The sequence below is a fragment of the Schistocerca serialis genome, chromosome 2 (assembly GCF_023864345.2).
Source record: "Schistocerca serialis cubense isolate TAMUIC-IGC-003099 chromosome 2, iqSchSeri2.2, whole genome shotgun sequence".
Lineage (NCBI taxonomy): Eukaryota > Metazoa > Arthropoda > Insecta > Orthoptera > Acrididae > Schistocerca > Schistocerca serialis.
The window spans coordinates 322,954,841-322,980,049 of NC_064639.1; the positions used below are offsets into that span (position 1 = coordinate 322,954,841).

The 25,209-nt window shown below is 39.3% G+C and overlaps 1 protein-coding gene across 1 annotated transcript in view; it reads left to right on the forward strand.

The window, feature by feature from the left end:
- The window catches only part of LOC126457130 (replication factor C subunit 4), a 61,003-nt gene extending 41,814 nt beyond the window's left edge, over positions 1-19,189 (forward strand). Inside the window, exons 6-8 of the mRNA XM_050093194.1 lie at positions 5,431-5,544; positions 18,815-18,898; positions 19,012-19,189. Of these exons, the coding sequence (XP_049949151.1) occupies positions 5,431-5,544; positions 18,815-18,898; positions 19,012-19,101 (288 nt within the window). The 3' untranslated portion in view covers positions 19,102-19,189. The remainder of the gene's footprint in view (positions 1-5,430; positions 5,545-18,814; positions 18,899-19,011) is intronic.
- Positions 19,190-25,209: the final 6,020 nt, after the last annotated feature.

Genomic DNA, 25,209 nt, shown 5'->3' on the forward strand with positions numbered 1-25,209 from the left:
AGGGGGAATGGTGGAAAGACAGAACACAATGGAGAGGCTTGTGTTCCCGACAGACCCAGCCAGTGGCTGGAAACTGTCCAAGATGATGATGATGATGCTGATGCTGTTAATTAGCTTACTAGCCTTCCATCCTCAAAGCAGACACACAAGTTCCTACAGTCACTCTTTCATCTAAACTCCAGCATTCTTTAAAAACTCACCATGGATATTGTTTGTTCCAGTCACTATGTTGTTGTTCATTGGGTTTAAAGCAATGTTGAATACTGACCTGGTAATTGGTGGTCCTATGAATTCATTTTCCACTTCTTCCATTGTGCGTGTGTAATGCAAGAACACCACACGACCTCTCTTAGACGATAGGTTAAGGAAAAGAAAACCTATGATTGTGGCATTTGTAGGCTTAGATGAAGCTGTTGACTGGAACACTATCTTTGAAGTTCTGAAGGTAGGAGAGGTAAAATACAGGGTACAAAAGGATATTTACAACTTGTACTGAAACCAAACGGCAGTTATGAGGGTCAAAGGACATATGTAGTCTGTCGCCAAATTGTAGCTGTACCTTATCATTTTATGACTTTACTTCTTCTTAAACCAGATGTTGTTGACTGCTAGTCCATTCTTTTATGAAAGACTAAAATGTTTCCTCTTTCTTCATTTCTCTTTTCCCACACTTCCACTCCCAATACTTGCCATGTTTACATTTATACCTGTGATCATCATTGTCTTTTATCCAGTTAGTTGTCTCCACATTTTCTCTTCAAAGCCCTACTCCTCTTCAGCTGAACATCCAACTTGTGGTGCACATACTTGCAGAATTTTCATATTCCTCTGTTTCACTTTCACTCTGACCGGCGCCATCCTTTCTCTTATTACTGTCAGCTCCATTTTCAGTCCTCCTCTTCTAATTATAGCCACTCCACATCTCCCTTATTCCTCATTCTCACTCCAGCACAGCCTGTATTCACTACTCCAATGTGCACACCCACCTGTTGTCTGACAATCCTAGAATATTCTATCTGCTCCTGTTCACAAATTCTACCACCTTCACCTACCCTGTCAGCGCCCATCTGTTCAATGTATGAAATCTTCGTTGTTGGGAGTAGCTGGCTCATTTTCCATTATATGCATTCTTTCTGAGGTTTGCTACATGCTTGTAAGCATGTATTTCATCCACTACTGGCTTGCTGGGCCTATTCTAATTGGATTTGCTATCAGAATTTTCTCTCTGGCATTTTTGGTCTGTGGGAGACATTTTATTTCCCTTCCGCTCTTCAACAGCCAGGAGCTGCTGATGAGCATTCCCTGGTATGCCACCTAGAGATGTGCTCTCTAGGTTTAAGGCTCCCTTGAGAGTGTTGGAAACAAATACTGCCATGTGGAAAAACAGTGTTCACACAAATGTTTATTTTTATTCACAGTTACATTTATTTTGACAGAGGCTTAGAGAGATACATGGTGACATGGGAAAATGAAGACTTAAATTTTGCGGACACATTAAAAGAATGGCACCCACTAGGTTGACAAAACAAATAGTATAATGCTATGAAAACAGAAGTAAGGTGAAAATGGAGCCAATTAAATTGATCTCTGTGATTGAGGAGGATATTAAAGTAGATGGAATAACTCAGGTAGCCGTTACAGACAGAAAAACATTCAGACAAAAGATAGATGATTGGAAAGTTGTTCAGAGGGAAATTAGAAAGCAGACTGGAACACTATGGTCTGATGATAGAAAGAGACTTCATTCTGAAAGGATGAAACAAATTTGGACACAAAGGAAGGCCAACCAGCAAAAGCAACATTGATTGTTTGTACCTCGCGTGGTCCTATTCGACCCATACGTTAATAATAATAATAATAATAATAATAATAATAATAATAATAAGTATTTAACAAGCCTGACTGTGTGAACTGTGATATGCACTTATGGTCTTGTCAGTCCATTCTTTTCCCAGAGTATAGTGTCCTTTTGACAATAAGGAGTGTTTGGTGAGCAGCTTCTGCAGATGTGTGTCACAAGAAATTAGATTACATTTTCTTTGTATTTTGATTATGTCATGGGAAAATACTGACAGTTCATACAGTTCATCAAGTGTTTGAGAAGTGTTATTTAATCTTATTTGAAAATGAGAATTGAAACAGAAGATTTGTAGTAAGGGTTCAAAATAACCATGAAGTTAAGACAGAAAACCTCAACTGTAGTACATATACAGTGAGAGAAAAATACATCAAACAAGCAACTGTATTTCACATAGAAAAATTGCACTGACATGCTGATGTATTTTACAATATATACACTGTTGATCATTACAATTGCAACAACATGAAGATGGAACATAAAAATCATCACATTGCATGCAGTGTACTATATACTTGAATATTCAAATGATTAGACTGTCATCCCTGCCTGATAAAGTAGATAGTAATGGCATCTACTTCTGTATATAAAGTAAGATGCCACAGTGGATTTCTCATTCAGAAATCATATTTGAGTGTGTGTTGTATGCCAGAGGATTGTGTTATGCCATGTGTAAGAAGAAGAAACATCTACTAGCATTTATCAGAGTTAGACAGCAACAGGATTGTCGACTATTGAGACTGCAGTTCATTGTCCAGACGTATTGTTCACTCAGCCATGCAGTACCATACAGCCAATGTCACATGCCTTGTGTCAGAAAATAGGCTTGTTTGCAGCAAAACAGATATCAGCACAGACAATGAGACGACACCTGAAGCAAAGTGCACTGCTATCACAGGGACCACTGTTGTGTCTTCCCTGGATACGGTAGCTGGGAGAACCGCATTGACAATGGTGCTCCCGGTGACAACACTAGATACAGGGGCGGCACCACATTTCTTTTTAAAATAGTCATACAGCACCATGATATCCATATTTGTCTGTGGATGTCCTGAGAAGAACAAACAATGTCAGACTGCAGTCATCATCGTCTTACAGGCCCAGCACATGATGTAATAATGTGGGTTGCCATTCAGTATACAACGTGATCACCTGTGGTTTGCTTAGCTGGTAATTTGGACAGTAGCCACTACATTTCTGACCTATCGAGGCAGATGATTGTGTCCTATCTTCGAGGTCTTTGTGACGTTTTATTTCTACAAAATAATGCAGGATCACATGTTGGCCGTTCTGTCCTGACCCACATCAATGCAAATGTGTTCTACTGTTGCTCTTTCCGGCATGCTTTCCAGATCTCTCACCTGTTGAAAGCATTTAATCATGGGTTTCCGGGAGACTTGGAGGTCACCGGTCAGTAGCCACTACGATTTTTGAACTCTTTCAAAGAGTTGAAGCAGTACATAGCAACATACCAGTATGTGTTATCCCAGCTCTGTTTGACTTAGCACCCAGCTTGGTTAGCTCCATTGTTGCCAATTTTGCACACTTTATACCCCCAAATCATCTACAAATTGAATCATATATTATTTCTACTATGTTATACACAATGAGTAAAAATTTTGTTATTTACTACCCTTCCTAGTTTGCAGTTTTAATAGCTAGCGGCGTACTTTTCATAACGGGGATGTAAATGTTAGGTATACCCAGTCACTATTATGCACCTATTATTTCTTTGCCAACCTGTTAATGTCTACTATAAAACCATTTTACTGGTGTGTGATGTGTACAGTTCCTAAGATGTTTAGCCATTTGTGTTTTAAATATGGCAGTTTATCACGTGGACTAAATCTGTGCAGCATGTTGTCAACTCGTGTGTAAAACTGCCTGGAAGAGTTTACATTCTGGGGACTAGATGATCACAAACCATCCCACCCCCTTCTTCCAATGGGAATTAAGCTGCTTGAAGAAACAGTGTGGGTATAGTTTCAGAACCATAGGAAAGAGGATAAAATGTAAAGCTAAATATATTAGCCATAAAAAAGAGAGGATTTAGCACGCAACTTGCCAGTCACATGCAAGGTGTTGTAAATGCCTTACATCTTTCAATAAAAATGTGAATGAAACATTTCCAGTATGTAAAGCATCAGATGATAGAAAGAGTAAAGGTAACTATTTACAAAAAAATTGAGCGAAGAGTTGCTGACATGCAGATAAACAAGGTAGAAATAGATGCCAACTTTTGTAAAAATGTTCACACACACACACACACACACACACACACACACACACACACACTCTGTCCAAACACATAAGGGAGAAAGGAGGCAACACATTTTAAACAAGGCTAAAGGGGAATGGTATGCCCTTGAAACTGAGAAACTAGCATGTCTGCTACACACAGGATGAGTGTCTGACACACAGTTTTTGACTGGAATATTCCCACAGAACTATATGAAGGCAACTGAGGAACTGTGTCAAAGATAAGTGTGTGTGTGTGTGTGTGTGTGTGTGTGTGTGTGTGTGTGTGTGTGTGTGTGTGTTGTTTTTTTTTTTCAACAATTCATCCAGTTAGCTATGTATGAACATGAACAAGAGTGTGTACCAGTGTAGGACTTCGTCGGACAAATTCACTTTTACAGAGGAAAGTTCAGTAATTCATGGAGATAGCATTGCTATATAGTAACTTAATGGGGTGAAGATGGCTTGAAGCTACTTACTGCATGTTTCTCAAATCAAGTGCACACCAAGGCATCCCTTGTTAGCCATTTTCAACTAGTGAACAAGGTGATGGCAAAAAATCTCAGTCATTAGTCAGCTGTCAATGTACAATATCAGACAAGAAGAAAATTTGTAGATAACCATGTTCATACAAAGAAAAGCTTTCCAGAAGCAGCACACTGACTGTTACCAGACAAATGATGTCAACTAGTGCTTTCTCCTTGAGGAGCTCCCAGCACAGATATCAGCCCTTAAGATGATGTGATGACATTTCTTGAAGAAGACATGAGCAATAATGAGAAAACAGTGTAGAATGTTTATATTAAAATGCACAATTCGACATGCCAAGGAACTTTTTATCATATGTTGGATTAGCTCTTCATGTTGATTATCTGGGTTAAGTACAAGAATATATTCATGTCTCTGGTACAAAACAAAAGGCATTCCCAGCCTGCCCGTACCTACTTAAGTGGCAAAGGTTGTTGCCTTATCAGAAAGAATTTCTTAAACACACACACAAACACAAACACAAACACACACACACACACACACACACACACACACACACACACATTCACTGCTGTAATAGCTTCATTGCTGCCGGTGGTTGAGGTCATGTATGAAACTGTAAGCCCAAGTGCTATGGAGAAAAGGGTATCTTTCATCAATGGCATTACCATTTAACGTGTTTTGAAAGTGACAACAGTAGTTAAGAAAGTTAAGGTGTAATGCAGATCCCAGTGTAAATCGTTAAGAAATATGTCAGCTGATTGAATCAGAGGTTGTATCTTTATAGAACATGTCCATAGGTGATAAAGTGATTATTTATTGTATGTTCTATGGCATTTGTGTAGGTGGTGCCAGAAAAACTTGTAAACGGACTGATAGAAGTCTGCAGGAAGAATGATTTCAAACAGTGCAAAGTATTTGTGGATGACTATCTTAAGGATGCATATTCAGCGGCACAGGTAAGAACTTAGCTATTTAAATAATGTGCATTCTGCAGTATAGTTTGATAACCATAAGATGTTTAAATGTTTTACAACTGAGTAAACCCTACCTGAGGTACTGAAATGTGGATAAGTTATCCATTAAGAAAGTGGTGTTCTTTTTTCTTTTTAGTAGCTTTCTATGAAGTTTGGTGCCATAGCTCACTTTCACTATTATTAAAAGTGTCGCTCAGTGTTTGCCTAGGAAGTGTGTAAGATTTTACTGTTTTCAAGTTTGTGTAGAGAAATATGTCCACACAAGAAAATTGCATAAGAAGGAGTAGCCCACTGACATTTGGACTTTTTTTATTTATTACGTTTTAAATGTATGAAGCAGTAACACATTATTTAAAACTTTACACAGTAAGGTAATACAGTGTATTTTCATGAATATGTTATTAATTTTTAAAAAGAAGAGATGCTGTGATTCATTCAGTAACATGACTTATACTGTCATTGTATGAGAAGAGACAGAAACATCTTATATCAATCTGTTTTTTGTGGCAGGCAGTGCAGTGTAATTTGATATTGTTTTAAAAAGCATTGTAACACAGGATAGTGCAATGGACTCGCTTTTGGGAGGAGGAGTTAAAGACCTCTATCTTATCATCCAAATTCAGATTTTCTGTGGTTTTCCGAATGTAATAAGGCACATCAGGATGGTTTCTGTACAAAGTGCAAAGTCATCTCAATTGACACTGATGGTAGCAAACATTAAAGCTTTACCTTTACATGATGTTTTTTGCAATAATGATCAAACAGAAAATGTTACTGTTTTGGGGCGTAATAGAATAACATCAAATATGGCAGTTTTAATGTTACATAAAACTAAGAAACAAGCAACTGGATAAATTAAACAAATACGACAGTCCTTCACTTAAGTTGTAACTCTTTAGACAACTTCCATGTTCAACAACTAGTTTTGGATTTTTAGCCATTGTTAGGTGTTTAACTATACAAAAAAGCATACTATATTGTCACGACAAAAATGGAAACAGTAGTGTGAATTTAATTTAACAGAAAAATAGTTATAAATAAAAAGGCTCCATACATGTGAAAATGGCAATATATTCACATGATGTGCTTCTGTTCATTTTAGTGTATAAACTGTGCTGTTCTTGATGGTTTGACACATAGCTGGTGCACGTAAGGTGGGAAAATGTCCAAAAATACAGGGTGTCCCACTCAAACCTGCCGGATTTCAAAGACCCAGGAAAAAAACCACAGTAGATACGGCAATGAAAAATGCACCACATTGTAGAGCATCTCAAAGAATTTATTTATTTATCATCAGTACACCTCTACATGTGAACCATTTGTAGCACGAAGAATATAGAGTCTGTATTCGATTTCTTGCAAAGTTTTTTGTAACATTTTCTCTGTTAATGTTGCAATCACATTAGTGATACGATGTCGCAACGTAGGAATATCGTCCACTTTGGTCGCATACATGCGGTCCTTCAAAATCCCCACATGAGAAATCAAGCGGCGTAATGTCGGGTGAACATGGTGGCCAGGCAATGGGTCCTCTGCGTCCGATCCAACGATTGGGAAATTTCCTACCCAGGAGCTTGCGAACAGCCGTTGACCAATGCAGTGGAGCTCCGTCTTGTTGAAGAATGATGTTGGGTTGCAAGTCTTGTGTCTGAGGGTACACAAACTGCTCAAACATGTCCAGATACACTGACCCATTCACTGTTTGTTCTGTAAAGAAGAACGGTCCAACAATCTGTCATGCATTAACCTGCACCAGACGTTTGGTTTAGGGCTATCACGAATATGTTCAATGACAACATGCGGATTTTGCGAAACCCAAATTCGAACATTATGCCTGTTAACCCTTCCTGATAGATGAAAGGTTGCCTCATCTAGAATAAACATCTTTCCAGGAAGCTGGCATCCATGTCAATACGCTGCAGCATATCCGCAGCAAATTGTTGTCAGCATGGTTTGTCATTCGGCATCAGCAGGCTCAAACATGCTAATTGGATGTGTCTATAGGCCCCCTGGCTCAGCAGCTGTTGTGGCAGAGCACCTGAAGGAAAATTTGAAAAATATTTCGAGTAGCTTTCCCGACCATGTTATAGTTCTGGGTGGAGATTTTAATTCACCAGATATAGACTGAGAGACTCAAATGTTTATAACGGGTGGCAGGGAAAAAGAATCCAGTGAAATTTTTTTAAGTGCATTATATGAAAACTACCTTGAGCAGTTAAGCAGAGAACTGGTGACAAACAGACTCGAACTATTTGAAACAGTTAATGCAGAACAGGGAATCAGCGATCATAAAGTGGTTACTGCATCAATGATTTCAGCCGTAAATAGAAATATTAAAAAAGATAGGAAGATTTTTCTGTTTAGCAAAAGTGACAACAAGCAGATTTCAGAATACTTGACGGCTCAACACAAAAGTTTTGTCTCAAGTACAGATAGTGTTGAGGATCAGTGGACAAAGTTCAAAACCCTTGTACAATATGCATTAGATGAGTATGTGCCAAGCAAGATCGTAAGAGATGGAAAAGAGCCGCCATGGTACAACAACCGAGTTAGAAAACTACTATGGAAGCAAAGGGAACTTCACAGCAAACATAAACATAACCAAAGCCTTGCAGACAAACAAAAATTACACGAAGCAATATTTAGTGTGAGGAGGGCTATGCGAGAGACGTTCAATGAATTCGAAAGTAAAGTTCTGTGTACTGATTTGGCAGAAAATCCTAAGAAATTTTGGTCTTATGTCAAAGCAGTAGGTGGACCAAAACCAAATGTCCAGACATTGTGACAAAAATGGCACTGAAACAGAGGATGACAGACTAAAGGCCGAAATACTAAATGTCTTTTTCCAAAGCTGTTTCACAGAGGAAGACTGCACTATAGTTCCTTCTCTAGATTTTCACACAGATGACAAAATGGTAGATATCGAAATAGGTGACAGATGGATAGAAGAACAATTAAAATCACTCAAAAGAGGAAAGGCCACTGGACCTGATGGGATACCAGTTCGATTTTACACAGAGTACGTGAAGGAACTTGCCCCCTTTCTTGCAGCGGTGTACCGTAGGTCTCTAGAAGAGCATAGCATTCCAAAAGATTTGAAAATGGCACAGATCATCCCCGTATTCAAGAAGGGACGTCGAACAGATGTGCAGAACTATAGACCTATATCTCTAACGTAGATCAGTTGTAGAATTTTGGAAATCGTATTATGTTAGAGTATAATGACTTTTCTGGAGATTAGAAATCTACTCTGTAGGACTCAGCATGGGTTTCAAAAAAGACGATTGTGTGAAACCCAGCTCGCGCTATTCATCCATGAGACTCAGAGGGCCATAGACACGGGTTCCCAGGTAGATGCCATGTTTCTTGACTTCCTCAAGGCATTTGATACAGTTCCCCACAGTTTAATGAACAAAGTAAGAGCACATGGACTATCAGACCAATTGTGTGATAGGATTGAAGAGTTCCTAGATAACAGGATGCAGCATGTCATTCTCAATGGAGAGAAGTCTTCTGAAGTAAGAGTGATTTCAGGTGTGCCGCGGGGGAGTGTCATAGGACCATTGCTATTCACAATATATAAATAAATGACCTTGTGGATAACATCGGAAGTTCACTGAGGCTTTTTGCAGATGATGCTGTAGTATATCGAGAGGTTGTAACAATGGAAAATTGTACTGAAATGCAGGAGGATGTGCAACGAATTGACGCATGGTGCAGGGAATGGCAATTGAATCTCAGTGTAGACAAGTGTAATGTGCTGCGAATACATAGAAAGAAAGATCCTTTATCATTTAGCTACAATATAGCAGGTCAGCAACTGGAAGCAGTTAATTCCATAAATTATCTGGGAGTAGGCATTAGGAGTGATTTAAAATAGAATGACTGTATAAAATTAATTGTTGGTAAAGCAGATGCCAGACTGAGAACCACTGGAAGAATCCTAATGAAATGATGTCTGAAAACAAAGGAAGTAGGTTCAGTACACTTGTTCACCCACTGCTTGAATACTGCTCACCGGTGTGGGATCCGTACCAGATAGGGTTGATAGAAGAGATAGAGAAGATCCAACTAAGAGTAGCGCAATTCGTTACAGGATCATTTAGTAATCACGAAAGCATTACGGAAATGATAGATAAACTTCAGTGGAAGACTCTGTAAGAGAGATGCTCAGTAGCTTGGTATGGGCTTTTGTTGAAGTTTCAAAAACATACCTTCACCGAGGAGTCAAGCAGTATATTGCTCCCTCCTACGTATATCAAGCGAAGAGACCATGAGGATAAAATCAGAGAGATTATAGCCCACACAGAGGCATACCGACAATCTTTCTTTCCACGAACAATACGAGACTGGAATAGAAGGGAGAACCAATAGAGATACTCAAGGTACCCTCCGCCAAACACCGTCATGTGGCTTGCGGAGTGTGGATGTAGATGTAGATGTTGCAGAATTTGCTCTTTGTAAGCATACATACAAAGACGCTGGTGAACTACACAATGCAATGTTGATCAAGGTACATCAAGTTGCCTAGATGCTTGACAAATTGATTTACGTGGGCTTCTGAGAAACGTTTGTCTGATGTCCTCCACTCTCTCTTCTGAAACTCTGTAACGTGCACTGCCAGAATGTTTCAAAAACTTCCTATACCATTCCTTAATTGTTTTCACATCAGATGGATCACATTCATACACATGATGATAATTTCTTTGCACAGTAATCGGCGATTTTGTTTCTGTAAACCACTCTACTGCCTGCGCGCACTGCTGTGGAGTCTCCTTTTTCTCTTCATGCGAGCATGCTGCACTCTGGCGACGTTACTGGGCACTTGTAATGTTGGAATATAAATTATTTTAGATGCTCTTCAATGTGGTGCATTTTTCATTGTCGTATCTATTGTGGTTTTTCTCTCCTGTGTCCTTGAAATTAGGGAGTTTGGAGTGGGACACCCTGTATAATGCTGTTGAAAGAATGAAACTGAGGACAGAGTAACAGTTTCAGAGATCTATGCACGTACCTTTTTGCATTTCTAGTAGGGAATCACATTTCTTGGTGGTAATGTAGTATTCTTTGTTATACAGCTAAACACTTGATAATGCCTCAAATAGCCAAAACTAGTTTTGGAACAAAGTAGTAGTCTATGTAAATGCATCCCCAATGGAAAAATTGTGCATTCTGTTAACAAATATATAGTTGTGTTGACCACTGCAGAGAAGAACTGGCTGAAAATGTGAACAATGTAGGCAGAACTCAATGTGTTGACTATGAAACATAAATACAGCACTTAAATCTGTCACTCTTCCAGAGAATAAGTACATATTAGTTAGGTGAAGAATATGGAGTCAATATGCATGATGAAGTAGGGTAATAGATTAAGTTCCCCGTCCAGGCCCTTGAAGACCAAACAGATGTCAACCGACCACCATGTCATCCTCTGCCTTGCAGTGTCAGTCAGGTGCAGTATGGAGGGGCATGAGTCAGCGCTCAACATGCCCAACTATTTTGCAGATCTTTGAGCTGCTACTTCTTAATCAAGTAATCATGAGGCTGAGTGCACTCCATACCAACCCAAGGAAAAATACTTGGTAGTACCAGGAATCGAATCCATGTCCTTCACATGACAGCATCTACACTGAACACTCAGCTATGGAGCTGGGCGAAGGGGGATAATAGCTGTGAAAAAGTAGGAGGGGATGTACCATGACTTAAAATGTTGACCAATCTGTCTTTGATGGTTCAATCTGCACATTTTGGTTAACACAAGACTGTGCTGACTGAGTCATCTTGTATGGTGCCACCTCTACTATGCCTAGTGGGTACATAATTACTTAACATAGCACCAGTTATTATGTAATCATCTAATGATACCTCAACAGAGCTAAGCCTAGCTGATTCTCTCCACCAAACATTTGTGTAGGCATTTGCTTTTTATACTTCGATCAAAATAACTGTGATTGACAGCGGAGCACTGTTGACCATGGAAGGGGGCGATGTTGATAGATCATCATCACATGCACACTATATGGGTTTAGCGGCAACAGCAGTGTTGTTCCATACTTACTACCTCCTCATGCTGCCTTTTAATGTGCAGTATTGAGTTTGCTTTACAGAATTGTGATATCCTTGTTGCTTAATGAACATACTTCTGTGTATAAAATTATACCTTATTCTTATTATTTTTGTACTGTATCTCAGCAAAACAATGGGAATCACAGTGTCTTAAATAAGCAGAATGATTCATGTTTAGTTGATGTATTCATTATGAAATGGGTGCTGAAATAGCTCTGAATCATTCATTTACATAAAATAACCAACAACATTAAAATGTTGTAAACTGTGTAAGTAGTTACCAATCACAGGGGTACTTATGCAGAGGGGTACTCCTTAATACTAAATGAGATTTACTGTGGAAATGCGGTAGACATTTTTCAGTCCAAAATATGAAACACAAACACAAAAATAAAGACAAATTATATCTAGTATCTACTTATTGTTGATTCAGAGTCATTTTCTTCCTCAACACTGTCGCTATCTTGGCTGTGGTCCATGGAAGTGTCACTGGAATTACACAAAGATATAATTATATTTTTGATATCACTTTCTACCCTAATTCCAGTTTTCCATGCTTCCTTGACAACCATTTCTGTTGACATACAACATCACTCCACTTCCCTGACATTATTTATGGCACTGCTTCCTCTAACAATTTTTAAATTTATGTCACAGTGAAGCTGTTATTTGTTGCCACATAATGTTTGATCTGTGCCCAAATCATTTCAATGGCATTGAAATGGCAGTGGTATGGTGGAATCCTAAAAACCCTGTAGCCACGTTCTTCAGGCACCTCATCCAGAATATACCCCTTCTTTTTCAAGTAAATTGCCCAGAACTTTCACCCGTGTGGAAATATTATTTATTCTCTTTTCCTCCTGTGCCCCTCCCCCACCCTACCCTGTCCAATAGTTGGATGTTCTCTTCTGTTACATTATCCATATATGTGTCAACGTACAGCATCTTGTTGGGATGAGCCCAAGTTTGTTACTCGTGGTTCTGTTCTCTTTTTATCGATCATCCTCTTCTTTGCAATATTTTCCCTTACAAACTTCGATGGCAGTGTTTTTATGTATCTAAAAAGCATCTGCAGTTCTATCAACTACCTTCGTTAGAAGCAGTAGAGTTGCACCATTTTCTCTATCCTTCTTAAAATATTCATGCACACAGACTCACATGTCTGGCCATGCAAAACGTGAGCAGATCACTGAACTTTTCATTTATCAACTATACTTTTCTGCTTATTTCTGCTGAAAGCTTCAGACATCAGTAGCACAAAATAAACTTGCCACACACTGGAATAAAGCACACCAAACAAATCACAACAGTTAAGGTTACAGCTGCAAGCATTGTCTGCAACTGAATAGGAGCAGTAGTAGAGAGATTTGACAAGAGTGAATGAAACAGAAGGTACTACCAAGTGCGTTATATGGCTGGCTGTTGATATGATAACAGACCTGTAAACAGCTAGACATCAATCATTTTCTTATTCTGATCCAGATGTAGTATTTGTGAGGGTGCATTCTTGTGACTTGTCCTCTGTATATGATAACCAATGTTTCCCTGAGAAGTCCATCAGAGATCACATACTTGGCACATCAATGTAATTGCTGTCTTTCGCCTGATACCACAGTAACCTTTTCGCAGTTGTTCTCTATTCTCAGTTTACAACCACAGCAAAATTTGCTGTATTTACATTCAAAATTATGCTTGTAAGAATGATGCACTAAATATTGAAGTGTGCAGTTCATTACATTAAAAGTTTGCCTTCTTTGTTTTGTGAATCAACACACTTCCTTGAAATGGTGTCTTACCCTTCTCAGATATTAACACCGCCAATACGTTTGTGTAGAGTTCAGACATTTTTCTTCTTGATGTGTAACAGTGCGGCGACTCAGCAAAACTGCAAGTTCATCTCTCACATGCCACAGAAAACAGCACGAAACTCCAAATAAGATATGCTTACATCATTGTGTATTTAATATTTTGCATTAATTTTTTTTTTGTGACATGTCTACTCTGATCCAACTAGTGCCCACTCTGTGTCACCCTAGTTGCACAATGTCATTCTCATTCATCTGTGCTCCAGTTGCTTTAGTCTTGGCATGCGACATATTGTATATTTGATACTGGTTTCAGTTCCAGTTAGTGCTAGCAAATATCAGGGATCCTTGAATGTTCCACCTTATAATTATACCACTATATTTAACACTTTGCTCTTTGGACTTCAGTTGCAATTGGCATTCATGTAATGGCAAGAAGGCAATAGTTGAGAAAGTGCTAATGGTATCAGGAATTGTGTTTTTACATATTCTTGGGTGATTCTGTGAATTAGGGCACAGAGAAAACGCATAGAACATTGTTGTTTTCAAATAGACTCCATCTGCTACATGGCACCATGTAATACCATAATTTGTAATGTGTTTTTTGTTGAAAAATTATCTTTGACTGCCAGAAAAAGTTCCAAAGAACATTATATTACACATGTAAAACTCACAGAATACAATAGCACAATATGAGAGGACTATTATGTTTGACACGGTGCTTTTTGCCACCCTCTCACATGAAATATATTGTTCATACAACTCTAACACCCCCCTTTGAACATATATTTTGTGGTTTGCCTTCACAAGCTAAACCAAATAACCCCACAATCTTTTCAAACTTTTCTTTGTCCAAGGGTTTTGTCAGGTCAGCCAACATGTCTCCTGTGCGCAAGTAGTCCACGATGATGTTATGTCGCTCTATGTGGTCCCGAATAAAATGGTGCCTTATATCAATATGTTTTGTCCTAGTACTAGTGACAACATTTTTAGCTAGATTAATGGCTCCTTTATTGTCTCAGAAGATCGTTATAGGTTCCATGATGAAATTGGGTTCTATTTCACAGATTAACGTTCTAAATAACAATGCTTCTTGTGTGGTGTAAGATAGTGTCATATACTCGGCCCATACAGCACTCAATGCAACAGTTTTAATTTAAAGCAGCAGCCAGTAGTGGAGTGCCTATCTGCCAATTCACTCCCCCAGTCTGCATCACATTCTAGCTTTGCATTACCTGCTCTATGGTATCTTAATTCATGGTTTGAAGTTCCTCTTTGATATTGCAATATCCTTTTCACAGCTTTCCAGTGCTTTTCCTTTGGTTCTCTGCAATATCTGCTCACTGCGTTGGTGGCAAAAGCAATGTCATGTTATAACATTTGAGACAAATGTAACAGACTCCCTACTGCTTCTAGATGTGGAACATTCTTATCACCTTCCATCTGTCTCATTTGTGTTTGACTTCACTCTTACTTCCATTGGAGTAGTTATGGCTTTACAATCACTCATGCCAAATTTCTTTAAGATTTTTTCTGTATATTATGATGATTGATTTATGCTCAATTCTTGTCACCCTTCATCACTAGTGATCTGCATACCTAAATAACATTTGACTTCTCCCAAATCATGTACCTTAAACTTGATTTGCAGTTGTTTCTTAAAAATTCTCATTTGGCTTTCGTTTTCAGTCAGGATAAAGAAGTCATCCACCAATATTGCCATTATTATTGTCCCTTCTCTTCCCCTTTTATAGTATATACTGGGATCTGCCTTAGATTGCTTCATAATCATATTTATTAGTTTTATGTAGACATAGATTCCAGCAATGTCCACTCTGTTTAAATCCATAAATACTTTTTTGCAAACAGCAAATCTTTTCCCTTTCTGATCTGGTGGAATGACATATATCTCCTCCGCCAATTTTCCATTTAAATATGCTTTTTACACCCGTATGATGAATTGTTAAATTTCGTTTTGCTGCCAAGGCTAACAGATATCTCAGTGAGGCATACTTGACTACATGTGAAAAATTTTCTTTGTAATCTACCCCTTTTTTGTGAATATCCTTTTATTACAAGTCATGCTTCATATCTTGGTGATGAATTTTTGGGGCTCTTTAAAGTGAATACCCATCTTGTCTGTAATGGTTTCTTATCTGCTGGCATATTTACACATTCAAAGGTTTTGTTCTGAGATAAAGATTCCAATTCCCTCTCCATTGCTTCTTTCCATTCTTGAGAGTTCAGGCCGCTCATTGCTTCTTCTGCAGTTGCTGGGTCATCATTAAAAGACTGGGCTGCATACATCTCAAAATCCGGATGTTTTTTCAGTTTTGGTATGCGAGAAGAATGCCTTACATTGTTCTCTTCATTTTGTTCGTCCTCAAACTCATTGTCATCATAAATAATCTCCATTTGCCTTTGACTGTTCTCTTCCTGTTCTTCACTTTCTCTTCCTTCACATAAGGTTTCACTCTTGGAACTAAGTGCAGTTAACTTAGTAGTCACCGAGCGAGGTGGCGCAGTGGTTAGACACTGGACTCGCATTCGGGAGGACGACGGTTCAATCCCGCGTCCGGCCATCCTGATTTAGGTTTTCCGTGATTTCCCTAAATCACTCCAGGCAAATGCCGGGATGGTTCCTCTGAAAGGGCACGGCCGACTTCCTTCCCCATCCTTCCCTCAACCGATGAGACCGATGACCACGCTGTCTGGTCTCCTTCCCCTAACCAACCAACCAACTTAGTAGTCTTGCCCTCTTCAGAGTCCATTTTATTTTCAAAGAATACTACATCTCTGCTTGTAACTATCCTTTTATTCAATGGATCCATTAATTGATAGCCCTTTGAATTCTCACAATAAATATCTGCAATATGTGGCCTATCTATCATAATTATTGTTTATAATAGAGGGAAACATTCCACGTAGGAAAAATATATCTAAAAACAAAGATGATGTGACTTACCAAATGAAAGTGCTGGCAGGTCGACAGACACACAAACAAACACAAACATACACACAAAATTCAAGCTTTCGCAACAAACTGTTGCCTCATCAGGAAAGAGGAAAGGAGAGGGAAAGATGAAAGGATGTGGGTTTTAAGGGAGAGGGTAAGGAGTCACTCCAATCCCGGGAGCGGAAAGACTTACCTTAGGGGGAAAAAAGGACGGGTATGCACTCTCTCTCGCGCGCGCGCGCGCGCGCGCGCACACACACACACACACACACACACACACACACACACACACACACACAGACACAAGCAGACATATGTGTGTGCGAGTGTATACCCGTCCTTTTTTCCCCCTAAGGTAAGTCTTTCCGCTCCCGGGATTGGAATGACTCCTTACCCACATCCTTTCGTCTTTCCCTCTCCTTCCCTCTTTCCTGATGAGGCAACAGTTTGTTGCGAAAGCTTGAATTTTGTGTGTATGTTTGTGTTTGTTTGTGTGTCTGTCGACCTGCCAGCACTTTCATTTGGTAAGTCACATCATCTTTGTTTTTAGATATAATTATTGTTTACATATAAATCAGTTTTGTTATCTTTCTGATTTATTTTTTCTTCTTAACTTTTTGCTATTATATTTCAATTGGCCGTTATCATTTGTTGTTGGTGGGGAGTCACCCTGCCTCCATACAAAATTGCTAACACCATTTTTTCATCACGATTTTTAGAACTGAACAAGAGAAATGCACATACATTTAAACATTGGTATTGTCGTATTTAAATAACACACATTATTAAAATTACTCAAATTATTATCTTTACGTGAAATTGCCCTCTTTCATTGCAGTTATTTTCCTTTGCAAAACCGACTCCAGAGGTCGCTAGCCACTAGGGTGACCAACATTTGATAACAAATAAATTTCAACTACACAGAAACATAATATGTTCGTGGAATGGGTAGCAATGGAGATATAAAGGAAACTGCATACTTTGTGTACTTTTATTCTGTTACGTCATACAGTACCACATTGTGGGTAACTCCACAAACCAAGAGAAAGTCTTAGAGTGCAAAAGCATGTAATAAGACCCATTTCTGTTGTAAATTCAAGAACAGCATGCCAAAACATATTCAAAGAATTGCATATGCTAATTATTGCTCCCCAGTATATATATTCCTCAATGAAGTTTGCTAAGTAATATGTATCTTTCTTCCAACCAATAGCTTAATACACACTATCAGTACTAGGAATAAAAACATTCTGCATAGAGACATGCATGTGTTATTTACACCATTGCTGCTGATCGGTACAAGACCAGAGCATTCGTTGGTTGCCAGTACTGGTGGAGAAACAAGTAATTATTTCTCGTCTTGTGACTCCTATGAGCAAAACCTTCTTTCCATAGAAGAACAAACAGAAAAATGACTATGTCAACAGTAGTATCAAATACTACACAAAAAGTATAACAGTTATCACTGACAATGTATACAGGTCAGTAATGGATCTAGGGTGATTAATAAGAAATTGCTCTAATATGGGAGATCAGAGAAATATGGGAGAGTTCATCACTCTAGTAGTTACCAGGCTGCTTCCAATCAATGCTAACCCATTGCCTGCTTCTGTCAGTAGGTGACTTATGTCCTGTAATTGGCAGACTTTGCTTTGATTGACAATGTGATTCTTATCTGCTCATACGATAGTCAATTACTTTGTCAAAAGAACATATCCCTCAGAATCAGACTTGCGATCAGGATGTCTGGGGTTCATGTCCCCATGTGTCATATAGATTTATGTTTCCCACAGTTTCCCTATATTTAAAAAGGCATGATTTGCAGGCTGTCATTCATCTAAAAAGGTCAGATGCTTTAATTTTATTTTTGCTCTGTTTTAGCTTGATGCCATAAATGTACTTCAAACTTCTTTTATTTTCATTGTAAATTTTTAGCTTAAATTTTTTTCAGTTTTGCTAATATGTTTTAATTGATGATGTATTAAATTTGAATTTACCCTAAAGAAGCCCCAGCCTTAGGGTCATGGTGTGATCGGAAATAACATAAACTCAGGCCCCACCCCCACTGCTGCCCCCTCCCATGCCTCCCTTTAAAGATTGTTCAGTTTCAAGGTAAATGCTGTATCGAAGAGAAGTGTGCATGTATATTTTTGAATAAAATGCGTAGTACATCCTGTAATCATGTTTGTTTGTATTTCAAAGCTGGCATAATGTTGATTTTCAAACACAATGTGTACAATTACATAAAACACAACTTGTACAGGAAGTTCTGTGCTTTCAGTTGCCATTACTCTCTCTTTCTCTCTCTCTCTCTCTCTCTCTCTCTCTCTCTCTCTCTCTCTCTCTCTCTCTCTTGCAGGAAGGCAGGGATTCTATGCAAAATATTCACAGAATACCTAATTTATTTTCTTTTTTACCTTCATAGCTCCTCGAACAGCTGAATGAGGTGGTAATATCGCATATGGAGATGACAGATAAACAAAAGGCCTTAACTTGTGATAAAATTGCTGTGAGTATCTCAAATAAAAAAATTATTTATTTTTTCAAACAAATTAGATTTTTCGCTACTTGTATTTCATGCTGATTTTCATTTGTTGATGGTAATGAACTTTTCCTTTATAGCTATGCACCTGGCGCTTGCAGGATGGAGCCAGTGAATATCTGCAACTGCTGGATCTTGGCTGTGCCCTCATAAATACTCTTCAAATGTGAACTGTTTTTGCTTTTATTAATTTTATTTACTAAAACTTGTTTAGGTACTTTAATGTGAAATTGTCTTATACAATAAATGCCATGTTTTATCTTTTACTATAAAACGCCTTGATTATTTCATATTGCGCTATGTGTTACTGCTGTGAATACAAGCCATAACTGTTTGTATTTGTTGCTGAATGCACAAATGTACACAAGAGGGCCGTGAACTTGTGTTGCAATACATTAGTCATAATGCCATTCATTTTCTGATTGTCAGGTAGCATTAACTGGTGCTATGGGCAGGAAGGAACACATACAGCTACTTTAGAGAGTAAGTGGTCACAGCAGCGTTTAATGATTACAGTTCTTCTTAAATTAGATAATATTACGTAATCTATTTGTTAAAAAATTAAAACCAACCATAAAAAATGAAACTAGTATATTATTATTATTATTATTTTTTTTTTTCTCCATATTAGGACACTGTGAAGACTGTAATAAGGCAAACGTATCATTACAGTAAGTAGGATAAAGTACTTTAATGGGTACTACTAGCTAGTCAAGCAACTCATTTATCAGTGTAGTGCTGGAAATTGGAGACAGTTCTGTACAGATGTTTTCCACATGTCTAAGGGCCACAGTCAATATTTGCTACTACAGATAATGTAATTGCGAAATGTAAACAGTTTAACAAAAAATTAGAATCAACATTTACCTCACATTAAAACAGTGATTCCTGTAATGTGGTGTAGTGTATTCAGTCTTTGATACATTGCCAGAGACACTTTATGTAACACAGGCTATCAGCAAAGTTAAACATTTTAAATTCATACTGACGTGCAGGCAAATCATTATCACAAGTAGCACATTCAGTCTGTAGAATGGAACTAGATTTCTGTCTACATAATTCATCACAGCATTACTGGAACTGATGCACACAAAATTTCTGTAGTGTGATTAGTTTCATTTTCTTAAGTCATCTGGTCAGAATTATCCCAGAATATAATGCAAATCATATGTAAGACTTTTTTAACTTCAAAAACAAATTACAGGAATGTTAACAATGTGTTAATTCTAACACTTCACACCGACTGGCATTTGAATCAAAGACTACTGCTGACAACATATGTGGGAGGTGTGCTATGACATTTCTTTGTTTTTCAGAAATATGATGAGTAATTATGACAAAAATTTGTGTTTGGATTTTACTTCCTTAACCAAGCAAAAACAAGTGTACTCTTCTGGAGAATCCATGTGCTTACAATGTAAATGTTAGTAGGCTGAGCATTTCCAAAGCCAAAAATACTGCCCATCTGACTCATCAAAGCTAACTGCAAGTGCAGTTGATAGTAAATGTGCGAGCAGACTAAACTATGTTGGGAACTGAGACTTGAATCCGGACAGACACTTGCTTCTTGTGGGGAATGGTTATGGTGACAGATATCTAGACATACCACACAGATTGCCAAACAGCTCCAATCATTCAATACCTCTCCTGTTTTCCTGTGTCTCTAGATGTTCTTGTGCATACCTTACAGTGCTAGTAATGCTAGGAGGAACAATATAAGGTGAGCTTTTAATAAAAATGAAGGACAAAAATCTCATGAAATCATCTGCATTTAAAACACTATCCTTCATTTTTAGTTTAATCAGTGTAAACAACACACACAGATGTTAGAGAGAACAGCCAAAAGTTTCTCAAAAGAAAATTTAAAAATCTGTTTGGTCTGCCAATTGCTAGTGAACCAATTCTCTCTTGCAAATGACATGTCACTATGATACGGCATTTATTGGGACCAAGGGAGGGCGAATCAAATTTCATTTGTTTTTTTTTTTTAAACAAAAATGGGTCAAGGTACAATGTAGTAATATATACATGATCCTGTCACATTAACGTGACCACCACCTACGTTCAACGTCAGTGTGCAATAACCACTCGCAGATGACAGGTGGTAGCACTAGCAGTGAAGGATATAAAGTGTGTCTGGGGTGTAATCGTCGTATTGTGGAAACAAAGTGATTTGTCTGATGTCCAAAATGGCATGATCATTGGCTTTCAGACCGAGGGTGGAAACATTTCCGAAATGGCCAAGTTTGTGAACTGTTTATGTGCTGCTGTGGTTAAAGTATACTGCACATGGCAAAATGGCAGTTTCCAAAACCAGCACCAAGGCAACTGTGGTGCATCACAGGCCATAGCCAACTAGGATTAATGACAGCTGTGAAGGTATGTATGGGTAAATAGACATGCAACTGTTGAGCAACTGACTGCCCAGGTGAACAAAGAGGGTACATACAGTGTCTCCACAAAAAACATGTGCCCCTAGCCACCTAACTTGGCAGATTTAAACCTAATCAAGACTCTGTGGGACCACCTCAACCGAGCTGTTCAAACCATGTATCCTCAACCAAGAAATCTAGCACAGCCAGCCACAGCACTGGAATCAGCATGGCCCCATATCCCTGTTGGCACTTTCTAGAATCTCTCTGACTCTTCCTGCACATGTTGCAGCTTTCCAAATTGCAAAAGGTGGTTATTCGGGCTTTTGACAGGTGGTCACATTAATTTGATTAGATATTGTAATAATATTGATAATAACAACAATAAACAACAATATATTTGTCTGATGTGGCTTCAGGTCAATAATGGTGTTTACAGTGATGGCGACAAAGCCAATGAGGCCTAATGGTAGTGTAGGTGTGGGATAACGACACTGTGTGCAATGATGGAGGATTGGCGCCAAGCTGCTGAGTGGGGGTGTGGGGTGGCAGTGCGGTGGCCAGTCTTTGTGTGTAACTGGCCGCAGGGCTGTAATACTCCAAGGAGTGGGCACTTTAGAGGGGATCAGGAGGCAGATTTCAGAGGAGGAGGGAGCTGACCAGTTAGACAAGAGCTTTTCTTTATATTTAACAATGAAGATTAAAGTTAATGAAACATGAAAAGTTGATGGTTCAATTTCTAAGCTCCTATAGAAGAATGATCTAATTGGCCATCGGACCAGGTGGTTTAATAGTACAATATCCCATCTACAGTTGTTGTTAGTCTGTAGCATGTTTGCCCTGAAATTCACCATATTTAACCCCATTGTAGTATCTCATCCCAGTTACATATCACAGTATCAATTAAAAGAATATACTGTTATTACAGAATCAGTCTTTTACCATTAACACATCAGGATCAAAGTACAGTTAAAAAAATAAAAACATTACTGTGAATTATTGTTCCCAAACACACAATGGAAGCAATACTGATGTACCAGCACCTGAATTCTATGGCCTAACATTATTTGGAGGGCCATCCCTTCATGACAGTCCTCCCTGTGGCTAGTGTTACACATTTAAGTGTGGTAGTTGCCCAGAGGTTGCTGTTCGGGGATGACAGGTTTTGGCGATCATAGTCATTTACAATATCCCCTTTTATAAATGGTCCATACGGCCAGTACTAAGTCGGCTAGAGTGAGAGTAACAGATACAGTGCTTGGTACGATCACTATTCATGTATTCATTCATATACCTTTCAGCAATGGATTCAGTGGCATAACCCACCGTAATTTGTCACTGTTTGTGGGCTAAAAGCTTATTGATTGACTGAAGTAGGCGGTCATTTGAATGATTAGGTAGCATAGGTCAGCTGTCAGGCTGTGGCAGGACACGGGTAAATGCAATAGAAAAGACTATACAGGCATTTTGCATATAATTTAAATGAGCTGATAATCTAGCAGAAGGCCCTCCAGTATCTCCACCATATGATGGGTAGCAACTGTCCTTTTCATAATACTGTCAATTTTTGTGATTAATTATGTGACTCCCTTGTTAAGTTCGGCTAGCTGCTACTTTCCTAGCTTTTACAGAAGTAAAGGTTGTGCAGGGAAGGTTGCGTAGTACAGTGTATATTCCACCGTTTGTGCCTTTCCCTCTTTGCACTCTTCTTTCTTGCAGTGGTACTATGCCCAAAACCCAGCACGGTAGTCATTCCATTGTGGGAGGGGGGTCAAGTATCTGGACATTGCTAGCCCTCCTGACCATTCAGGAATTGCACTGTTGGTGATTGAGCTGGAAACTCCCCACACATGCCAAGGAGTATTTGCCTGTCATGGCTGGGGCAGGGACTATGGGCAATAGTTGGCTAGATGGGGAGAGCACCTGTTCAGACTGGGTGGTTCCACGGCAGAAGATTCACGCATAAAGTGAATTAAACTTTCTTCCACTGGTGGCTGAACAGCCCCAGCAGTCTCTTCTGAAGCTAAGACATATTCCAATGCAGAGAGATATGTGCCTTTCCCTGGACAGAGACAAGGTGAGAAATTGTCCCCAAATACTGGGTTTTTTCTAGAATGGATGGGTATTCCTTTTTGAATACAAAGCAATTGTTCTTCATTGAACACCTAGAGGACAGGTTTGCTGAAATGGCATCAATTTCAAAAATGAAAAGTGACTCAGTTCTGCTTAAAATGGCCTCCCCTGCTCAATCATGGGCACTGCTCACCTATCACAAACTGGATTACATCCCTGTCACTGTAACTCACCCATAAAAGCCTAAGGGTAAAAGCCTAGGGTATCATTTTCGACCGAGGTCTCATTTTACAGACTGATGACGAGTTGTGTGCTAATTTGGAGTGATAAGGTATGCATTTTGTCTGTCGGTCCAGTGGGGACCAAAAGATAACAGTGGATTCTAGAGCTTTCATGTTGGCCATTGAAGGTGACTCGTTGCCCGAGAATGTCAAGATGATGATGTATTGCTGTGATATCAAGCCGTATATTCATCCTCCCTTGCGGTGCTACAAATTTATGTGATTTGGGCATAAGTCTTTGCTTTGCAATGCCAGCCCCATCTGTAGGGATTTTTGCTGTCAGTTGCACACACACTCCTTATGCTCCACCACACCCACCCTCCCATTTGTGGCAACTGTGGGAAGCACCATTCTTGCTGTTCACCAGACTGCACTGTTTTAAAAAGAGGAAAGAAAATCCAAGAATACAAGACCCATGACTGCCTCACATATCAAGAGGCCAAGGAGAAATATGATCACCTACAGCCTACATGTATGACAATGACATATGCTACTGCTGTGATGACATCATCATCTGTAGTGACTGTACCATCGTCCTCTGTGTCTTCTACATGTGTCCCTCAGGGGCTGCTCGACTACATCTGCTCCCCTGGTGGTTGGAGGTCCTCCTCCTACTGCTTCCCCCCACACACATTTGGGAGTGTCGACTCACTATCCACCAGGGATGTCAGTCTGGAGGAGCATTGCCCTCCTTCAGCAGTTCTTACCAGGAGGAGTCCCACAAGACACTCCCTTCCCAGGACTCGGCTGACCTGCAACTGGAGTCAGCCAGTGGCTGAAGGAGCCACAGACTGCAGGTCAAAGGACTTTGTGTTCCTCGTCCGTCTCAGAATCTAGGGAAAAAAAAGCCCTTGTGGAAGTCTCAATGGTCTAACAACAAAAAGAACTAGAAGAAGTCATCTGAAAAGAGGGCGACTGTTGTGGCTTCCATGCTGCAGACACCACATTTCACCTGTATATGCGAGGCAGCATTCCTAATGGCCCCAGAATCCCCACACATACCCTGATTAGGAACAAATATGTGTAGATGGTGACTCTTGCAATGAATGGCAGCAGGTGGCCCTGAGGCATGACCTACCTCCTTGGTCCCTTCACACCCCCGCAGGGTACTGATAGCATGATCCTCCAGTGGAACTATTTGCGGTTTTCTCCACCATTTGGCTTTTCTGTGTTTCTCGTTTTTTTTGCATCGCCCTCCAGGAGATGTGTTTTCCAGCAATGCGGACCCCTGTCCTTCCGCAACCATTGAGGCTGTTTTAAGAATTGCACTGACTGTGAAAGAGTGTCTGATGGTATTTGCACGTATATTCAAGACTGCATCTACAGCAAATACATGCTTTGGAGGCTGTGGCGGTTCATATGAAGACATCTCTTGAATTTATCATCTGTAATGTGTATCTCACTTCCGACAATGGAGTATCTCAAACACGTTACCTCCACTGTTTTTGGCATTAACATCAATGGCGTGTTATCAACTGATGCAAATGCAATTGCCAAGGCAGTCTGCTGAGCACTATGCTCGAGCCTCTGTGTCAGAGAATTACCCCCCCAG